The sequence below is a fragment of the Gekko japonicus genome, unplaced genomic scaffold (assembly GCF_001447785.1).
Source record: "Gekko japonicus isolate JY-2015 unplaced genomic scaffold, Gekko_japonicus_V1.1 scaffold625, whole genome shotgun sequence".
Classification (NCBI taxonomy): Eukaryota; Metazoa; Chordata; class Lepidosauria; order Squamata; family Gekkonidae; genus Gekko; species Gekko japonicus.
The window spans coordinates 640,122-658,150 of NW_015172572.1; the positions used below are offsets into that span (position 1 = coordinate 640,122).

The following is an 18,029-nucleotide window of genomic DNA, read 5'->3' on the forward strand; positions in this document are numbered from 1 at the left end:
TAAACACAATCTCCTCCTCCACCACCACCCTACAGGGTCACCATAAGGTGGCTATAGAGAGAGAGAGAGAGAGAGAGAGAGAGAGAGAGAGAGACTTATTAATATACAAGTGACTGACAGATGGACCACTTCTGGTCCATTGAGGAGGTAACTGGAGAATCTGAGTGTGACACTACATGCGCCCACATCTGAGCCCACACCAGTGGTCCCCTCTCATGCTTCACCAGTGGCAGGGGTGGCCAGGGGCGTAGTGCAGGGGTGCCCTCAGCAGCATGGCTGGGATGTTGGGAAGCATGTCAGCCAGTGAGCAGAAGACACCCACAAATGTGTAGGGTAGCAACAACAACCCCCTTCCCCTTCTGCCCTTTGGGGACCCTGTTCTCCATGTGGGCACTGAGGCAGCTGTGGATTCCCGTGGGGCGGACAGCTCGAACCCCCTCCCCACTGTCAGGTGCTTGGGACTGCTGATGGAAATTAGTCCCTTTAAGAGGGTGGGGTGGTATGCTGCTAAGAACGAGCAAAACCCCTGTGGTCTACCCCCTCTGCCCCTGCCTGTGACAGACGCTGGTCTCCACCCCCTTCCCACATGACCCATGATTGGTTCTGGCTGCCCTGTCCATCACAGCACCACCGCCTCCACTGACTGCAGTGGTGCAGTTGCTATGGACACTACCCCAGTTACACTCAGAAAACACCACAGATCAACTGAATTTGTCTGCTGGCTGCCACATAATTTATCCCCATAGGGAATGGACATGCCATAGTTAAGCCACAGCCAGCCACACCACACAGGTGCAGTAGAGGATTACTCGGCCCATCCTCCAGCTCATAAAGTTTGTCTGAACATCCATCAATCTACTGAATATACCCCTTTTTGGAATACTAAATCCCACACTGAGCAGCACTTGTGAACTTTGTTTGGCAACAGAAGTAGATCTAAGTTGACATCCGTTGAGCTCCTTAATCATTCTTACCAGGCTTGTAGAGCATTACTAACATTTGACTGTCCAGCTGTCCCCTTTTTATTAATCCAACAGAAAGATTTCCTAAATTCAAGGGGATTTTCCCCAACACCATTTTTTATGAACACAAGACAATCACCACTTTTTAACTGGAAAACTCCACACCTCTTCAGTTTTGCAGCCAAGGATAAGCACCTGAGGGGAGGACCAGCAACCACTTCACACCATGACCTTATCGGTCAAGATGACCCTCCTGTTTTCTTGGGAACCAATGCTGAAAACAACATAGAGAGCTCTCCTCTTAATGATACTCTCAAAGAGGACTTAATAAGTTCTTCTGCTGCTCTCTCAGCTTCAGAGCAGACAGCAATCACTGATACTTCGGACCAATTGAGGTAGGCTTGCTTAGTGTTAATACCTCAGATCTCCCTTCCCAGAATTGTGGATGGTGAGGTGGTTTTGGTAAAGGCAACTCTAGCCCAACCTTCCTCTGATTTATTCAACCCTCCAGAGACAACTCTTGTAGATAGTGTGTTCCCCCCCACCCAATGAATATATATTTATACCAATCCCTCCAACAGAGGCAAGGAAAATGAGGTTATATTTAACTGCTGCACTGAAGATTTTAAAATGTGAGCAACAGGGCCTTTGACACAGAATGTAGTGGATAACTCCCCTAACCCCCATCAGTTACATAGGTTGCACGGGAACCTTGGGCAGGGGAACAGACAGGTGTCCGAGAGAACTTCCTTACTGCCTGTGTTGTGTCCTGCTGGCTGGGCTATTCCTGTAAGATGCAGTGGAAGAAGGTATGGTGGTGGAAGGAGATTTGTTTCACAATGGGTGATGCAATACAGAAATGTTCGGATCCCTACTGATTTTTGTCCCATCCCAAGGAATGACAGTGTGCAGGCCCAGTTAATTCCCTTCTCTTCAACAGGGATATCATGTAACACCAGGGCATTAAGAAGTAAGATCACAGTTCTCCGGACTATCCTGGAAAGATGCTATGACCTGGTGTGCTTGATGGAGATCTGAGTGAATGAGGATGAGGTAATTCCCTTCTCCCAGCTTACACCCCCGGGATACTCAATCCCCCATCAACACTGAACTGAAGGATGGGGAGGCATGGAATGGTGATCCTCATCTGAGACTGTTTTCCCTTTCAGAAGATCCGTCTGCGAAACATCACTGTCCTTGAATGTGTTGGCCTGGTTTGGGGTGCTGGAGAGAGGTTAGGAGTCTTGCTGGTGTACCATTTGCCCAGCTCCTACCAGACTCCCTTCTGAGGCTGTCAGAGGCAATGGCTGAGTGGACACTGAGTTTCCCTAGACTGTTGTTTCTTAGGTTCCCTAGACCCAACTCATGTTCACCTAGCAGCAGCTTTAAAAATAAATAAAGGAGAGCCCAAAAAGGTTTGGTATACTGCTTTGCAGGAGGAAGGACTCCTCCCTCCACCACCCAAGCTGTTCTCCCACACAAAAACTGAGCTAGGGAGGAGTTATTCCCCCAGCTTTTCTGCTGCAAAGATACTCTATGTGGAGCAGCAAAACTGGGAACATAACTTCTCTCCAAGTGCAGTTTTTGCATGGGAAAACTGCCTGGAGGGAGGCAGTAGGCCTTCCTCCCCTTGCAATGCTATTACAGGCCCATTTGGGCTCTCCTTATTTATTTATTTATTTATTTATTTTTCACATTTATATCCCACCCATCCCATAAATGGGCTCAGGGCGGGTCACATCATTTCGATAAATACAATAAAATTTAAAACATGTTAAAACATATAAAATCAATAGTCATGCTTGCCGTAGGGAGAATCCAGCCCATATGTCCGGTTATCAGTGGGTGGGAGACAGCAACCTCGGGGGTCCATATGTGGACACCCACTGCCTTAGCCAAAGGCCTGGAGGAACAGCTCCATCTTGCAGGCCCTGCGGAACTGAATAAGATTCCTCAGGGCCCTGATCTCAATAGGGAGCATATTCCACCAGGTGAGGGACAGGGCAGAAAAAGCCCTGGCCCTGGTCGAGGCTAGGCGGATGTCCTTTGGGCCAGGGATCACCAGGAGCCATTCCCCTCAACTACTATATGGCTGCATGGAACACAAGTTGTAGCATACAGTTTAGCCCTTTGTGATCTTGGGGTAGTGACTCTCTCTCAGCTTAACCTACCTCACATTGTCATTCTGAGGACAAAATGAGGAGTGAAGAACCTTGTACACCTCCCTGACCTCCATGGAGGAAGGGCAAAATAGACTAAATAGATACTGAGAAAACATGGTATTGCCGTGATTGGCTCCAGTTTCTCCTTGCATCATTGATTAAATTATATACACAGTGAACAACTTTTTAAAACAGTTTACCGTAACTCTTGTTCTGTATTTCTACCTTTATTTCTGGTTCAGATCAGTACTTCTTTTCATTGAGTAAATGTACATTTATTTAACTTTTCTTTATATTAAAAAATCACTTCTCAGACAAATTCACTCAAACGGTCCCAGATTATAAACTGTGTATCTGAGAGCCACTTTTTGTGTGTGTTCCCTCTCGCCACATAGTCTGGGATTTCCTTGCTCAAAGCTGAATTCCTAGGCATGCCCAGGCCCAATTTGGACAGGGACCACATCATGTAGAAAGAGGGGGCTTAAACCTTCCTCTTACACATAATCTTCCCTACCTGAAAGCCATACGTCATAAAGACAGACTACTTTCCTCCAAAGAATTTTCAAAATGTTCTGATAATATTGCTCTCTTACTTGAAAGTTTTTTCAGTACATTTAAATGAAACACTTCAAATGAGATTTGCTTTATAAATAAGATATTAAGATATTTGATATCTGAAACCCATCAAGAAATACAGGTTAATATGTTATAATGATCACTGAGAATTGATTATAACTGCCTACATAGTATTTAGAATTTCCCCATCAAATGTACAATACTTACAGCAGGTTTAATTTGGTTAATCCTGGTTTTCAGGGAAAAAGTCATTGTAGCCCCTCCTACTCCAGTTGAAGTTTTTGAAACAAGTAACAACATCGCTTCGGCAGGATGCAGGAAACGGCTAGTGAATTCCACCTTTATACTTATTTGGCTCCTAAAAAGAAATAGTATATTGTTAAATGAATAATATCAGAGGCATATAGAAACAACTGAGCTTTAGTATAGCTCATACTATGGCACATTTACCACAAGGAACTACTAAGTGGTGCAAACAAACTCTGAAAAGTTTGTATTGAATAAAAAAAATTAACAGAATACAAGAAAACTGTTTTTCAGTGTGACAGGTATCTTAAGCAGCTTTACCCCCATTAGATACCCACATACTTCAAGTTCTCCAAGACATATAGGGAAAGCAAGAACCATTCCACCCCCTTCTACAAAAGAAATAAAGTATTTCAAGTATGGATCTAGATTCCATCGGAAAGCAAAAGGTCTGAGATCAACACCTATGCAGATTCTGGTAGAGATGGAATTCAAATCCATCATTATGAAAAATTATAAATGATCACTGTTAACTTGTATTATTCTAAAATGTACACTATTCTGAAAACTCTACCCATCCTTTCTTTTCTATCCAGTTCTGTACCATGTACAATGTAGCAGTTGTGATGGTACATGATTCTACTTGAGATACAGCAGCTGAAGCCCAGCATAGAGTCTGGCTGAAAAACCAACTATCTATAAAATGAGTATTGTTATAATTGCTATTATTTTTACGCACTTCACCTGTGTCCTAGCTCATTATTTCTGATACAAAAGAAACTGAACATCTTCTAATGAACAGTATTGTTCAACCTTAATATGAGTTCATCCCATATATGAAGCACAGAAGGCACCATCCTCTGCTGGGTGAGCCTTCAATTATGTAAGGCTCCTCCTTGCCAGAGGTGCAAGCCTTTGGTGTGAGCCGAAGGGCGACAGTTCACGGGCTCTTGCCCTGTGGCTCTTAGCCTGGGGGCCCTGTAGGAACCTGGGTAGCCCTTATATCCTGTATCTGTAAAGCTTTTTTTGCTTGTGCAAACCTTTCACAAGTAGTAGTGAGAGGCAATTTGGCAGGGGAGTTATCAGGGAAGTGCAAGTTAAACTGAGCTAATTTTGAAATGGATTGCAGCAGTATGGCTGGTGAGAGAGCTGAGGCAGTGATGTGCAAAGTCTGTGGCATGTTCGTATTTTACCTGAGGGTAACAGCAATTAAACCTGTAGCAAGTGTAAGGCTGCAGTCACACAGACTAAATAATCCACTTTCCAACTGGATTTTGCCAGTTCACACAGTAAAATCCAGTTGGAAAGTGCACTGAAAGTGGATTATTTAGTGTGTGTGACCACAGCCTAAGTTGGTAGCCCTATTGGAGGAGAAGATACAGGGACTTGAGTCACACTTGTCCACACTCTAGTTTATAAGGGAAGGTGAAGATTTCATGGACAGAACACTTGAAGCACTCCTGAGTGGGCAACAGGAGGAGGAAGGAAAGGCAATACATGGGAAGGGTACATGGAAGAATGTAACCCACGGGAGCAGGAAAATCAGGAGACATTCTGAGCCTCTGTTGCTAAGCAATCAGTTCCCGGATCTCTTCACAGATATTGATTCTGGACCACTGGAACAAGGGCTCCTCCCCCAGCCTCCACAAAGCTTGAAGGAAATTTCTCAGGCCCCTGTGGATGACAGGACTTAAGCCTCTGCTCCCCAATATAGAAGGGGATTCCCTACTGAGAGCAGTAGAAGCTAAAGTGTGCCAACCAGACTTGTCGTCTCAAGAGGTATGCTGTCTACAGGATGTGACAGAAAGGGTAGGAAGACTAATCAAACCCATGGATTATTATAGTTTCTTGCTCATGCATGTGGAAACAGATGATACTTCCTGGTACAGTCCAGACCATATTAAAAGAGACTATGTGGCTCTGGGTAAAAAGCTGAAGGACCTGGGAGCACAGATTGTGTTTTCGTTAGTTCTTCCTGTCAAAGGCCGTGGGTTAGAAAAGGAAAGAAGAATACTGCAAATAAATGACTGGCTACGTAGATGGTGTCATCAGGAAAGGTTTGGATTTTCGGACCATGACTTATGATTTCGAGATGAAGCTCTTCTATCGGGAGATGGTTTGCACCTCATGAGGGTAGGAAAAAATGTGTTTGGAAACAGCCTTGCAAACCTAATAAGGAGGGCTTTAAACTAAATCTAAAGTTAATGTCAAGCCTAGAATTCAGACTTTGCACTGGTACAAGACAGTTGTAAGTAACTTTAAATAACTCTAAAGATATTACTCCTAAGTACATTATGTTAAAGGAGAGCACGCAGCAGTCTAACAGTTACACCACAGCACAAATACAGAATACCAACCAGGGCATCATTTGAAGGATAAATTGAACACAGGTGGACAAAACAGAACAAAAACAAACAGAAAAAGATAAGCTTTAATATATTGCTGGAATGGCTCCTTTGCTCTTTGATGAATTTAAGTCCTCCATCTTATGATTTCCCCCCCCTCTCCAATGTATTCTCCTTTATGTTTAGATTAGAATGGAACTTAAAAAGACAATGTGCTTCTTCACAGAATACTCATCCCATGTTTTCAAAGACCCTGTCCACACAGGAGAACTGGGAGTACGTCTTGGCACACGTACTTTCTCCCCCAACCAAATAAAGTATCAATCCTAAACTAAACTAAAACTGTCAACACAAAACTGAGAGTTACTTACTTTGGGGCAATGGCCACAGTATTTCCTTTAGGTAATGAAAAATCAGCAGAATCTCTTCCTAAGATGGTAGCATTGTATATCAAAGGCTTGATACTTGGGTTTTTCAAATGCATCTATTGAAAAAATACAGCATTTAAGAATATTTGTTTTGACATTACAACATGGCATAACACTTCAGACTGTTAACTGTACTTGTGACTGGTAGAGTCATGAATACGATCTAATAGATGGCTGTTAACCTTTGAACACCCATATTGCAGAGCACAGCAAATAGCAATTTCCCCATTATCTGAGGAAAGAACTACATTTTGCTCGCACCAAAATACCATGGCTTTGAGTGGTAGGAAATTGCAATATACGCCAATAATAATATTTATAAAGTATTTTTATCAAAGTGTCTCCCATACCTCATCTGAGGCAGTACTTGAAGCTAGGTAGGACAGTATTTCAATTCTTTTTGGAAAAACCTGAACAGTCCCACTTTTTTTAATGGATGAAAAATATCTTATTTTGGAGGAGGGTCGCACCAGAGTTGCAAAAAAATCTCTAAGAAAATTATCGTGCCTGTCTGGGCCATATTATCTACAACGAGTCTCTGCAAAGTTAAGGGCTTTTACTGGTGGAGAAAGATACAGCTATATTGGGGCAAGACTAGATTGGAATACTCTGAATTCTCAATGGTCAGAAAAGAGACACGTTTTGCCTCTCCACCTGCATTGAGAAAGTGCACACAAGAATATGTGGAAACTTTTTGCCTAATACTAGAAACAAAACCAAAAAATGAGATCCTCAATAACCAAGACACCAAACAAATAACCAAAGTAACTTGGAAAAGTTGTATTAACAGCAGGATAAATTATATCCAAGGAAGACCTTCATCAAATACAAATCTAATACAAAGTGAATGAAACAATGCTGTAGATGACAATGAATACATACAACACGGTTGCACTTCCTTGTAACTAATGCTGTTGTTGTTGTTCAGTCGCACAGTCAAGTCTGACTCTTCGCGACCCAACTGACCACATCACACCAGGCCCTCCTGTCTTCCGTCATGCTCTGGAGTTTGCTTAATTTCATGTTAGTTGCATTGATAACACTGTCTAACCATCTCATTCTTTGCTGTCCCCTTCTTCTTTGACTAATGTTAATCGAGGTCTTCTGTGCAGGCACCCATTGGGACTGCACATGTGCAGGCCTACCACACCTAGGTATTCGTCCAGCTTAGAATCATTAGGGGGTGATCACATGCTGGTTGGAGCCATTGTGTTCATTTTCCTCCCAATGGTCACATTGTCTAATGGCATGCCACCCTGACTCCCTCAGTTCCAGTTCCATCCATGACCCCAAGATTAATTAAGCTCATAGCGGGGCAGGTGGGAGGGTATGTGTGTCTGCACAGAAAACCTCAATGAACATTAGTTACAAGTAACAGCAACCCTGTTTTCATCTTTGTCTTCTGTGCAGTCCCACAGAGATTTTCGCAAGCTAGTCACTCAGGCAGTGGGGCAAGCTCTTTAATAAATATTTTTATTGAAATATTTTATTGAAACATCAATTGTAAAACAGCTTTGCCTGCTGATGCTTCTCTTTTTGCATTCAGGTCTAACACATAATGTCTCCCAATGGTGTCAGTGGATGACCAAGTTGCAGCTCTGAAGATCTCTCTTACTGGGACTCCTCTGAGGAAGACTGCTGATGACACCTGCACTCTAGTGGAATGTGTATGTACCACCAATGGACATGGTACCCCTAACTTACAGTAATAAATTCTTATTGCTGACATTCTAGACAATATTTGAGATGACGCTGTTTTCCCTTTTGAAGGACCTGAATAACAAATAAAGACTTATCTTTCCTAAACTCCTTTGCCCTTTCCAAATAAAACCAATGTATGCAATCTTTTTTCTGCCTCTAAAATGGGTGAGGGGAAAAATACCGATAAAATAATCTCTTGTGTAAAATGAAATTTTGACACACCTTTTGGGAGAAATTGTAAGATAGGTCTCATCACAACCCTCTCCTGAAATACCTTAAGGAAAAGGCAGTCTGCATGAAGAAGAAGAAGAAGATATTGGATTTATACCCTGCCCTTCACTACCCAGGGAGTCTCAGAGCGGCTTACAAACTCCTTTTCCTTCCCCTCCCCACAACAGACACCCTGTGAGGTAGGTGGGGTTGAGAGAGCTCTGACAGAAACTGCTCTTTTTCAAGAACAGCTCTTATCAGAACTATGGCTTGCCCAAGGTCATCCAGCAGGTGCAAGTGGAGGAATGGGGAATCAAACCCGGTTCTCCCAGATTAGAGTCCGTGCACTTAACCACTACACCAAACTGGCTCCCGAAGTGCTACTAATTCACTCACTCATGTCACTTATATATTGCCTCAGTAATATAATTGCTATCAGAAAACATACTTTCATTAATACATATTCTAAAGAAATCACAGCCAAAACTCAATGGGGCTTAGCCATCAACTGAGTCAAAACAAACAAAAAAGACCATTGTTGAATCAACACTGGCTTAGGAAGATTAAATAAATAAAGGAGACTTTAAGAGATTTCTTAGACAAACTGTAAGAAAAAAACCACTGACCCAGAACCTTTGGGTAAAAGGCTGAAAATGCTGCTAAGTATACTTGAACTGAAGAATAAGACGAGCCCTTCCTCCTCAATTCAAGTAAATAATCTAAAATGAGAGACAGAGGTGCCCATTCAAGTAAAATACATCTACTCAAGATCCATTCCACAAAATGAGCCCATTTATTGTTATATGAACTCCTCATGGCTGGCTTTCTCACGTATTAATACATCTTTAACTTGTGAGGAGCATCCCAACTTCTGGGAAGGATCTTCCAAACTGTCAAATGTAAATTGGTCAGGTTGTGATGCCCTATACTCAGTAGATCGGGTATTGTTGGTAAATGAGTGTACATTCCCTTTGACATTTGTCTGAGAGCCTGGAAAACCACATCTGGTGTGGCTAAAATGAGGCAACCAGAATTAGATCTTTATCTTCCCACATGACCTTGGATATAACTCTCCCTATCAGGGGAATGGGAGGGAAAGTGTAAAACTATTCCCCTTTCCATTGGAGCTGAAAGGCATCCCCCAGAGAAAAAGGACTCCTCCCTGCAACGGAGCAAAACTGTGGAGTGTCTGCATTTTCTCTTGTTACAAATAAGTCCACCTGAGGAAAACCCCATCTCTGGAATACAGGTATCTAATACTGGTATCTTATAGACCATTTGTGGGTTGTTGGCGAAGTCCTGATGAGCTGATCTGCTTGTATATTTTGAGAAGCATGCCGTTGGACCATGTGACTGCTGGGAAGGAAACAGACACTATGGCAGGCCTGCACATGCGCAGTCCCAATGTGGGACTGTACAGAAGACCAAGATGAAAACATAGATTTTCATTTCATGTGTCTATTGTAAAACAATGCAGAAATAGTAAAAACTTCCATATGCTAAACATTTGGAAGCACCTGCATAACATTCTGAAATATTAATAAATATTATTACATATATATTATATATCTGACCTTGAACCATTCCAAACCACATTCTGTCATTCTACATTGCATTAGATTTGTATTTTATGATAACTGTAACTGTGTTTGATGACAATCTTCCTCGGATATAATTAATACAGTTGTTAATAACCTTTTAAAAAGTCCTTTGTTGGTTGTTTGATATATAATATTAGGTGATATTTATTAACACTTTTACTTCAGTCTTGGTAAATGACCAATGATTTCAATGTACAAAGATCCAATTCAAGCTTGTTAGCAAATGGTTTATGCAACAGTTATATACTCAAAGATTCTGATTGGACCACAAACTAAACTGATTCTGGTCTAATTTGAAGTGAAACTACTCCACTTCCTTTTCTCTCCCACTTTAAGACGTTATCTCAGGAATCCCTACAACAAATGTATAAAGTATACTAATATTCTAGAAGGGAGCCGAAGCCATAGAAATAATGGCTTGTTTATCCTAATGAAGGGAGTACAAGCATGAGCAATAAACTAGGGACTCATGAGTTCATGATTTTTAGTCCATGATCACAACTTCATGACCTTAAGACACAGAAGAGAATGCCTCCTGGAAGCAATGGAGAAACACCATTTCTTAGGTCAGTAGATAATAGTCTGATTGGTAGGTCAGAATTTGGTATTAAGCTTAAAGTTTCATTATATTAAGCATCTTGTTCTCTGATTATGACTTCTTTTATGTTGCTTTATTTTCTGCTCCAATTTTATGTTTCACTTCAGCTCTAAAATAGATCTGATAATTGGGCTCAGAGAAATTCCTAAATGATTATTCCCAGTTAACCCCACTGATTCAAGATCTCTGTTGTGTTTACCCTCTCCAAAAATGATAACCCAGAAAAGATATTCCCAGATCCATATTACAGCTGTATGTTCAGTCAGGAGCTATTCTAAACTTGAAGATAACAATACCAGTACCTTCCTAACAACAGTAGCATGAAGTGGACCAGAGAACTCAATATATTTCTTGGATAAGTATTGAGGAAGCCGCTCGTATAGATAGACACAAAGCATAAGCATCATGATTGGATTTGGATCACAGATATCAGAAGCCTAAGTGTAAAAGACAAATAAAGACAGTATAAATTAATGAAGAAAATGAAATAAAACTGTTTATCAATGGATGAGCTGCAGTTTCAAATATCAGTTTGACTATTCTCTTTTCATACTTAAAGCACTATTGGGTTTTTTAAAATTGTGGTTCAAGGCAACTGGAGTTGGCAGCTAAATTGTATTTTTTAATTAAAACATTTATACCCAACCTTTCCTTGTGGTTCAAGGCAACTGGAGTTGGCAGCAGAACTGTCACTTGGCAGAAACCTGACTTGACAGCAGAACTAAACTGAAACTTACAAATACTGAGTATATAAATGTATTTCATTGAAGACTACTCACTAAATTTTATTTTCAGTCTGCCGCAAGTCCCTTGAATAATGCCTGATTAATGCAGAGGGTGTGGATAAGGAAGCTGCCGATGAAGCTTGGGCCCTCGTGAAGTGAGCCTTCAAAGAGCAAGGCACTTTTGGCTTCACTGTAAACTGTCCTAATAGCAGAGACTACCCATCCGGACAGTGACTGAGCTGATGCAGCCTTACCCTTATAAGCCCCCTTAAAACAGATAACCATAGGTTCAAAAGGTTTATCCATTAACTTGGTTAGAACCAATGACAAGCTCCATTGAGGAACAGGGGGTATAACAGGTGGAACGATATTATGCAAGCCCTTAAGAAACCTTCTGGATTTGGGAACAGAAAACACTGAGCACACTTTAACTAATCCGTGATACACCAAAATGGCTGCCAGGTGCACCTTTACAGAAGATGATGCAAGAACACCATCTTTTAAAATTAGTAGGCAATCAAATACCTTTTCTAGCTCACATGAGCAGAGGTCAATCCCTTGCTCGTTAGCCCATATAGAGAACCTTTTCCACTTTGATGCATAGGATTTTCTTGTAGTGGGTTTTCTAGAGGCTATTATGACTTTTTCCACCCTTTGAGAAAAATTAACTACAGCTGAATTAACCATACCATCAGGTGTTCTGACCTTACATCTGAGTGATGTACTGGCCCTATGTGAAGGAGTACCTCTGCTGGAGGTAGAACTCTGTGAATTCTTTTCGCTAATCTCCACAGTGTGGGGAACCACACCTGCCTAGGCCAGTATGGGGACAGCAGAATGCACAAGGTTCCCTCTACTTTGAAATCACTTTGAGGAACATTCCAAAAGGAGGAAAAGCATAATAGAGATGGCCATGCCATTGCAACTGGAAAGTATCCCCAATTGACAGCTCTACCAGGACTGCCCTGGAACAAAACAGATGACACTTGGTGTTGGTTGTGGATGCAAAGGGGTTTCCCACTCTCTGAAAATTGGGGACAGGTGGTGGTCTGATATGGACCATTCTTAGTTCATGTCTGTGTCCCTGTTTAATTTGTCCACTAAGGTGTTGTCAAGGCCTGCTATGTGAATGGCCATGAGATGAACTCTGCACCTTATTGTCCATTGCCAGATGAGTGTCACCTCTCTGTAGAGGTGGACCCCTCCTGTGTCAGATAAAACTTTGCTGTCACATTGTCCGTAGCTAGCAGAACATGCCATCCTCTGATGATTTCTGTAAAAGAAGTGTGAACATGTCTAATAGCCCTCAACACTAATAAGTTGGTGTGGAGTCTAGTTTCCCTCTCAGATCATGAACTCTTCACATCCAACCCATCACAGTGAGCCCTCCAATCTATGAGGGAAGCATATGTGAACACCTGAATGTCATGGGAATGCATCCCCAATGGGATCCCTTCAAGCAGATGCTGCAGCCCAGACCACCAAACTAAGGATCTCAGGATGACTCTTGTTGTTGTTCAGTCGCACGCCAGGCCCTCCTGTCTTCCGCCGTCCTCTGAAGTTTGCTCAATTTCATTTTTGTTGCATCTATGACACTGTCTAACCATCTCATCCTTCAGGATGACTCTAGGGACCAATAATTTCTTCTACTGAGGCTCTGTACTGGCACTGAATTTTCTTAGAAACTAGTTCTGGAGTGGCATCATGTACAGCCTAGTGTGTGGCACTACTACAGTGGTAGAAGCCATGTAACCTAAAAGCTTCTGGTTGCATTTTTCCATTTGGATTCTGTTAGACAGAAACCTCCTGATTAGGGCCCAAGTTGTGTTAGTGCTTCAATTGGCCAGGTACACTTTCTTTTTAGTGAAATCAAGGGATGCCCCTATGAAATCTATAGATTGGACAGGAGATAGGCAGGATTTCTCCCAATTGACCAGGAACCCAAGTCCTGCAGGATGTCAAGGGCAAACTGAAAGTTCATGGTTAACTTATCTTCCACAAAAAGCCAGTTGTTGAGATACAGGTAGACAGTGGCAGTCCCTTAATCACAGGTAAGAAATCACCACTAAAGCACAGTCTGTGAACACCCTAGGGGCTGTGGCCAATCCGAATGGTAGAACTGTGTATTCATAAGTGACTGCTTCATATCTGAAACTCAGAAACCTCCTGCATGCCTCATGGATTGAAATGTGAAGGTATGAATCTTTCAAATCCAATGTAGCAAACCACAGGTTAGTGTCTAAGAGGGGCAACACTTCGAGAATGGATAACGTCCTGAATTTTGAAATACGCAAATGCTTATTTAGGGCCCTCAGATCCAGGATGGTCTCTTCCCACCTCCTTTCTTGTCAATTGCAAAATATCTGGAGAAAAACATTTAAGCAACTTCTTGTTTGTTAGGTTAGGCAGGGTTCTGACAGTGACTGTTCCACCTTTGTTATACTTGACCTGTAATGCTGATTGTCATATTTCACTTAAAAAACCAAGTAGACTGCAAAAGTTTTTTTCTCTCCTAAGTGCTGGTATATTTTCTAAGGGTTAGTACAAGATGATGATCCACGCCCAGGTCTATCAATATAGTGGACTGATGTGGGTTGACCTGTTCTCCGGAGGCCAGGTCTACCAATATAGTGGAAAGGAGCAGGAAGATATGTTCTCCAGAGGCCTGGTCTACCCCTGTAGAGGACAACATTTTGTGTAATGAAATTTGACTTGATTCTGTTTTATCTTATAATGTTTAAATTATTCTTAAAATATATTTTAAAGATAGTTTAAAAGAATTCATTCTGAGATTTTACCAGGTTATGGAAATAATCTAAAAATAATGTATGCAATAGTCAAATGAAGATTTGCTCACAACTTTAATGCTACCAGCTATTTTTGCTCATGAGGTAGAATTTTTGCTCACAACACTGTGGAGCTTAGAGGGAACATTGGTCATGACCCTTGGATGGGATGTCCTCCATCTTTGCTCTTGTGTCCTGTGGGAGGGCTGACGATTGCAGCCATGAATGTCTTCTCACGACTATCTCAGAGGCCATGGCCCTACTATTACAGTCAGTCACATTCCTGGCATTGAGCTGTTGCTTGCCTAGTTTTTGACTCTCTGGTATCAGGACTTTAGCTATGTCTTGTTTGTCATCAGGTAACATTTCAACAAGCTGTGTCATCTTTTCCCACAACAGCATTTGGTAATGGCACATTATTGCCAGAAGATTTGCCACTCGCAGTCCCATTGCCCCAGGAGAGTAGATCTTCCTCCCCAAATAGTACAACCATCAGCCTTCCTTTCAAAGAGGAGAAGAGCGGCTTCCAGCTCTTCCTCTGGTGGGGAGAATCTCTGACACCAGAGAGTTTGCTTGTGGGTGGCAGAAAAGGTGGTCACAGACATATTCTCTAACCTTGTTTAGATTCTGCAACTTCTTTGCTGAAGCTAGAACTGAAGTAGGGTTAGTCCATACCTCCAAGGCTATATCTTACACATGAATACATATGAAACTGCCTTATATTTAATCAGGCCACTGGTCCACCAATGTCAGTATTGCCTACACAGACTGGCAGTGGATCTCCAGAGTCTCAGGTCTTTTACATCACATAGGCATCTGGTTCCCTTCCTCGAACGAAATGACTTGGCAACAGTGATTCACGCTGTAGTCACCTCAAGACTGGATTACTGTAATGCCCTCTACATGAGGCTGCCCTTGGCCCAAATCCGGAAACTGCAGCTAGTGCAGAATGCAGCGGTGAGGCTGTTGTGTCGTCCTGTGCGGGAACACATCCAGCCCACCCTAAAAGAACTGCACTGGCTGCCTATAGCATACCAGATTTGGTTCAAGGTGATGGTTATTAGCTTTAAAGCCCTTTATGGCCAGGGACCTGCATACCTGAAGGACCACCTTTCCCCATATGTTCCCCAGAGAGCACGGAGATCTGAGACCCAGAATCAGCTGGTCCTCCCTAACATCAAGGAAAACAGGCTTGCGTCAACGAGGGCCAGGACTTTCTCGGTGGTGGCTCCATTCTGGTGAAATGAGCTCCCGGAGGAGATCAGGGCCCTGCGGGACCTGTTACAGTACCACAGGGCCTGTAAAACAGAGCTCTTCCGCCAGGCTTTTGGAGCCGCCACCACCATTGCCACCACTGACATCTGACAGTTCTTGGAGAGCGAGCCCGATCCCCCAGATCCCCTAAGTATAGCCTGACCCAAGTGCCTGGAACACCTGTGGTAGATCATGAAGCTGACTGTGCCCTGAGGAGTTAATGCTAGCACTTTAAGTTGTATACTTATGCTTGATTGGGTTTTATTATTTGATTGGGTTTTATTATTTATTGTACTGTTTTATATTGCTGTAAGCTGCCCTGAGCCGGCCTTGCTGGGAGGGCGATCTAATAAATAAATAAATAAATAAATAAATAAAATACTGCCTGGCCCTTTTAACAGGAGATGCCAGGGATTGAACCCTGGGACCTTCTACATGCAAAGCAGAGGCTCTTCCACTGAGCCACAGTCCCTCCCCTTTTGAATGCCCTGAATCATTGCAGTGCAACGGGTCCAGATTCAGGGTTCTACAAGACCTTCATCATTGTGTTTGTCAGCTGTGGTTCTGCTGAGTGTACTCTAGATCCAGAGCCTAGTCCATTCACACAAGCTGTTCAGAATACAGTTTCAGATCCTCCGGGGGGGCATGGAAGTGTTTCTGAAGTTTGGTAGAGACCTTCTTCTGAGTTAGAACCCTGATGGCAAGATTTCACCAGCGGTTGGTATCATTGGTAGTGCTCTCTTTTAGATCTGGAGCTAGATTTGGAGGGTTGCCAAGGGCCAGGGTCCTGCATTTCAGACATCATCAGCTCTTGCCCTTTTCTGTGACTGGGCCTGTTTTTCCCTGAGGGGGTCTGGGGCACCCAAGGCTTTCTCCCAAAGTGCAGCTTTAAGCCTTGCTGCTCTGCCTTCATGGGCCTTTGGGGTGAGTCAGCTACAGGTGGGGCAAGAAGAGGTATTGTGGCCCTCCCAAAGCACAGGAGACACAACTTATGGTCATCATTTGGGGGTATTTTTGTCCCACAATCCTCACACTTTCTAAAAAGTGCCATCCTACCCATCTCAAAGATCACTTTGAAGACAGCTCTGATAGATGATTTAGCTCAAAACAGTCTTGGACAAACCAGCAAAGCAGCTCAAGAAAGCTAGTCCTCTGCTCACGGCAGCAAGAAGGGAACTGAGAGAACTGTTCTCCTCACCTCTGTCATGTGATCCTTTGGGTGGGAAAAATATATCTGTAGATGGAGGGGGGAGCACTCCTAACATCTAGAATATTTTTTTAAAAGCTTGGAAGCTCTTCTCTGCAGCTGGCCTGCAATCATGAGGGGACTGGACAAACATATGGAGCAGAGGCCAATCTGTGGCTATTAGCTGCAAGGTACAGGTGGAGCACTATGTCTGGAGATGTGATGCTCTGTGTTCTTGGTGCTTGGGGGCAACAGTGGGCGGGCTTCTGAAATACTGACCCTGCTGGTGGACCTCCTGATGGCTCATGGGTTTTAACCACTATGTGACACAGAGTGTTGGACTGGATGGCCCTTTGGCCTGATCCAACATCACTTCTCAGTAAAGGATCCTGAGGAGCCAAGGCTGAGGAAGAGCAGAGGGACCATGGAGGTCCTAGCCCTGTAGAGGTGCCTACCGAGGATGTACCAGCAGCACCAGAGGCCACCCTGACAGAGCCTGCAAAGGAAACTTTGCCACTGGCCCCTCAGCTGCTAGGCCTTCACCAGCTAGAACAAGCCTGGGCCTGTAACTCCTCAGGACCCTTTCCCACTCCATAGGAATGGTGGTGGCAAAAGGTCCGTTCGCGGGGAGGGTGGGGTATAAATACAAAAATACAAAAATAAATACATTTTTAAAAGGCCCAGGCCCAGGTGGTACAAAGGAGGCAAAGTGCCAGACTGGCTGGGCACAACCTTCAGAGTGCTAAGGCTAGTACTTCCATGCAGGATCCTGGCCAGTCTGCAAGCCTTAGGAATTTAGCGCCTGCCAGTAGTGCATCTGAGCCCAATTACCTCCCAGCCTACTTAAGCTGAGCCCTGGGAAGACAGCCATGCTGGATCAACCATTCTGCCAGGCAGAAGCCTTGTATTACCAGCTCTCCAAGACTGACCAGTCCCAGTCCCAAGGATCTGGGACCACTTGACTGCAGAGCATACAACAGCTGCCACCACACAAGCCACAGCTATCTAAGCAACCTCTATCCTAATGCATATTAGCACACCAGAACCTCATTCGTCTGTCACAAACTACAGATGACAGCTTACCAACCTGTAACTTCCCCAGGGTAGTGTGCAGATATAATCAAGTGGATGGGGAGTTGTTACCTGTAGTATTCACCCAACTAGTGAAAAGAATTTTACCATACCAGATTTGTGATCAGATACAATTGTCTTGCTAAATGTTCCTCACCATATGAGCAAACACTACAGA

At 43.2% G+C, this 18,029-nt stretch overlaps 1 protein-coding gene across 1 annotated transcript in view; it reads right to left on the bottom strand.

The window, feature by feature from the left end:
• The window catches only part of CFAP47 (cilia and flagella associated protein 47), a 387,027-nt gene that overhangs the window by 244,055 nt on the left and 124,943 nt on the right, over positions 1–18,029 (bottom strand). The window contains exons 36-38 of the mRNA XM_015421363.1: positions 11,132–11,266; positions 6,663–6,775; positions 3,908–4,058 (exon numbers count right to left, since the gene is read on the bottom strand). Of these exons, the coding sequence (XP_015276849.1) occupies positions 3,908–4,058; positions 6,663–6,775; positions 11,132–11,266 (399 nt within the window). The remainder of the gene's footprint in view (positions 1–3,907; positions 4,059–6,662; positions 6,776–11,131; positions 11,267–18,029) is intronic.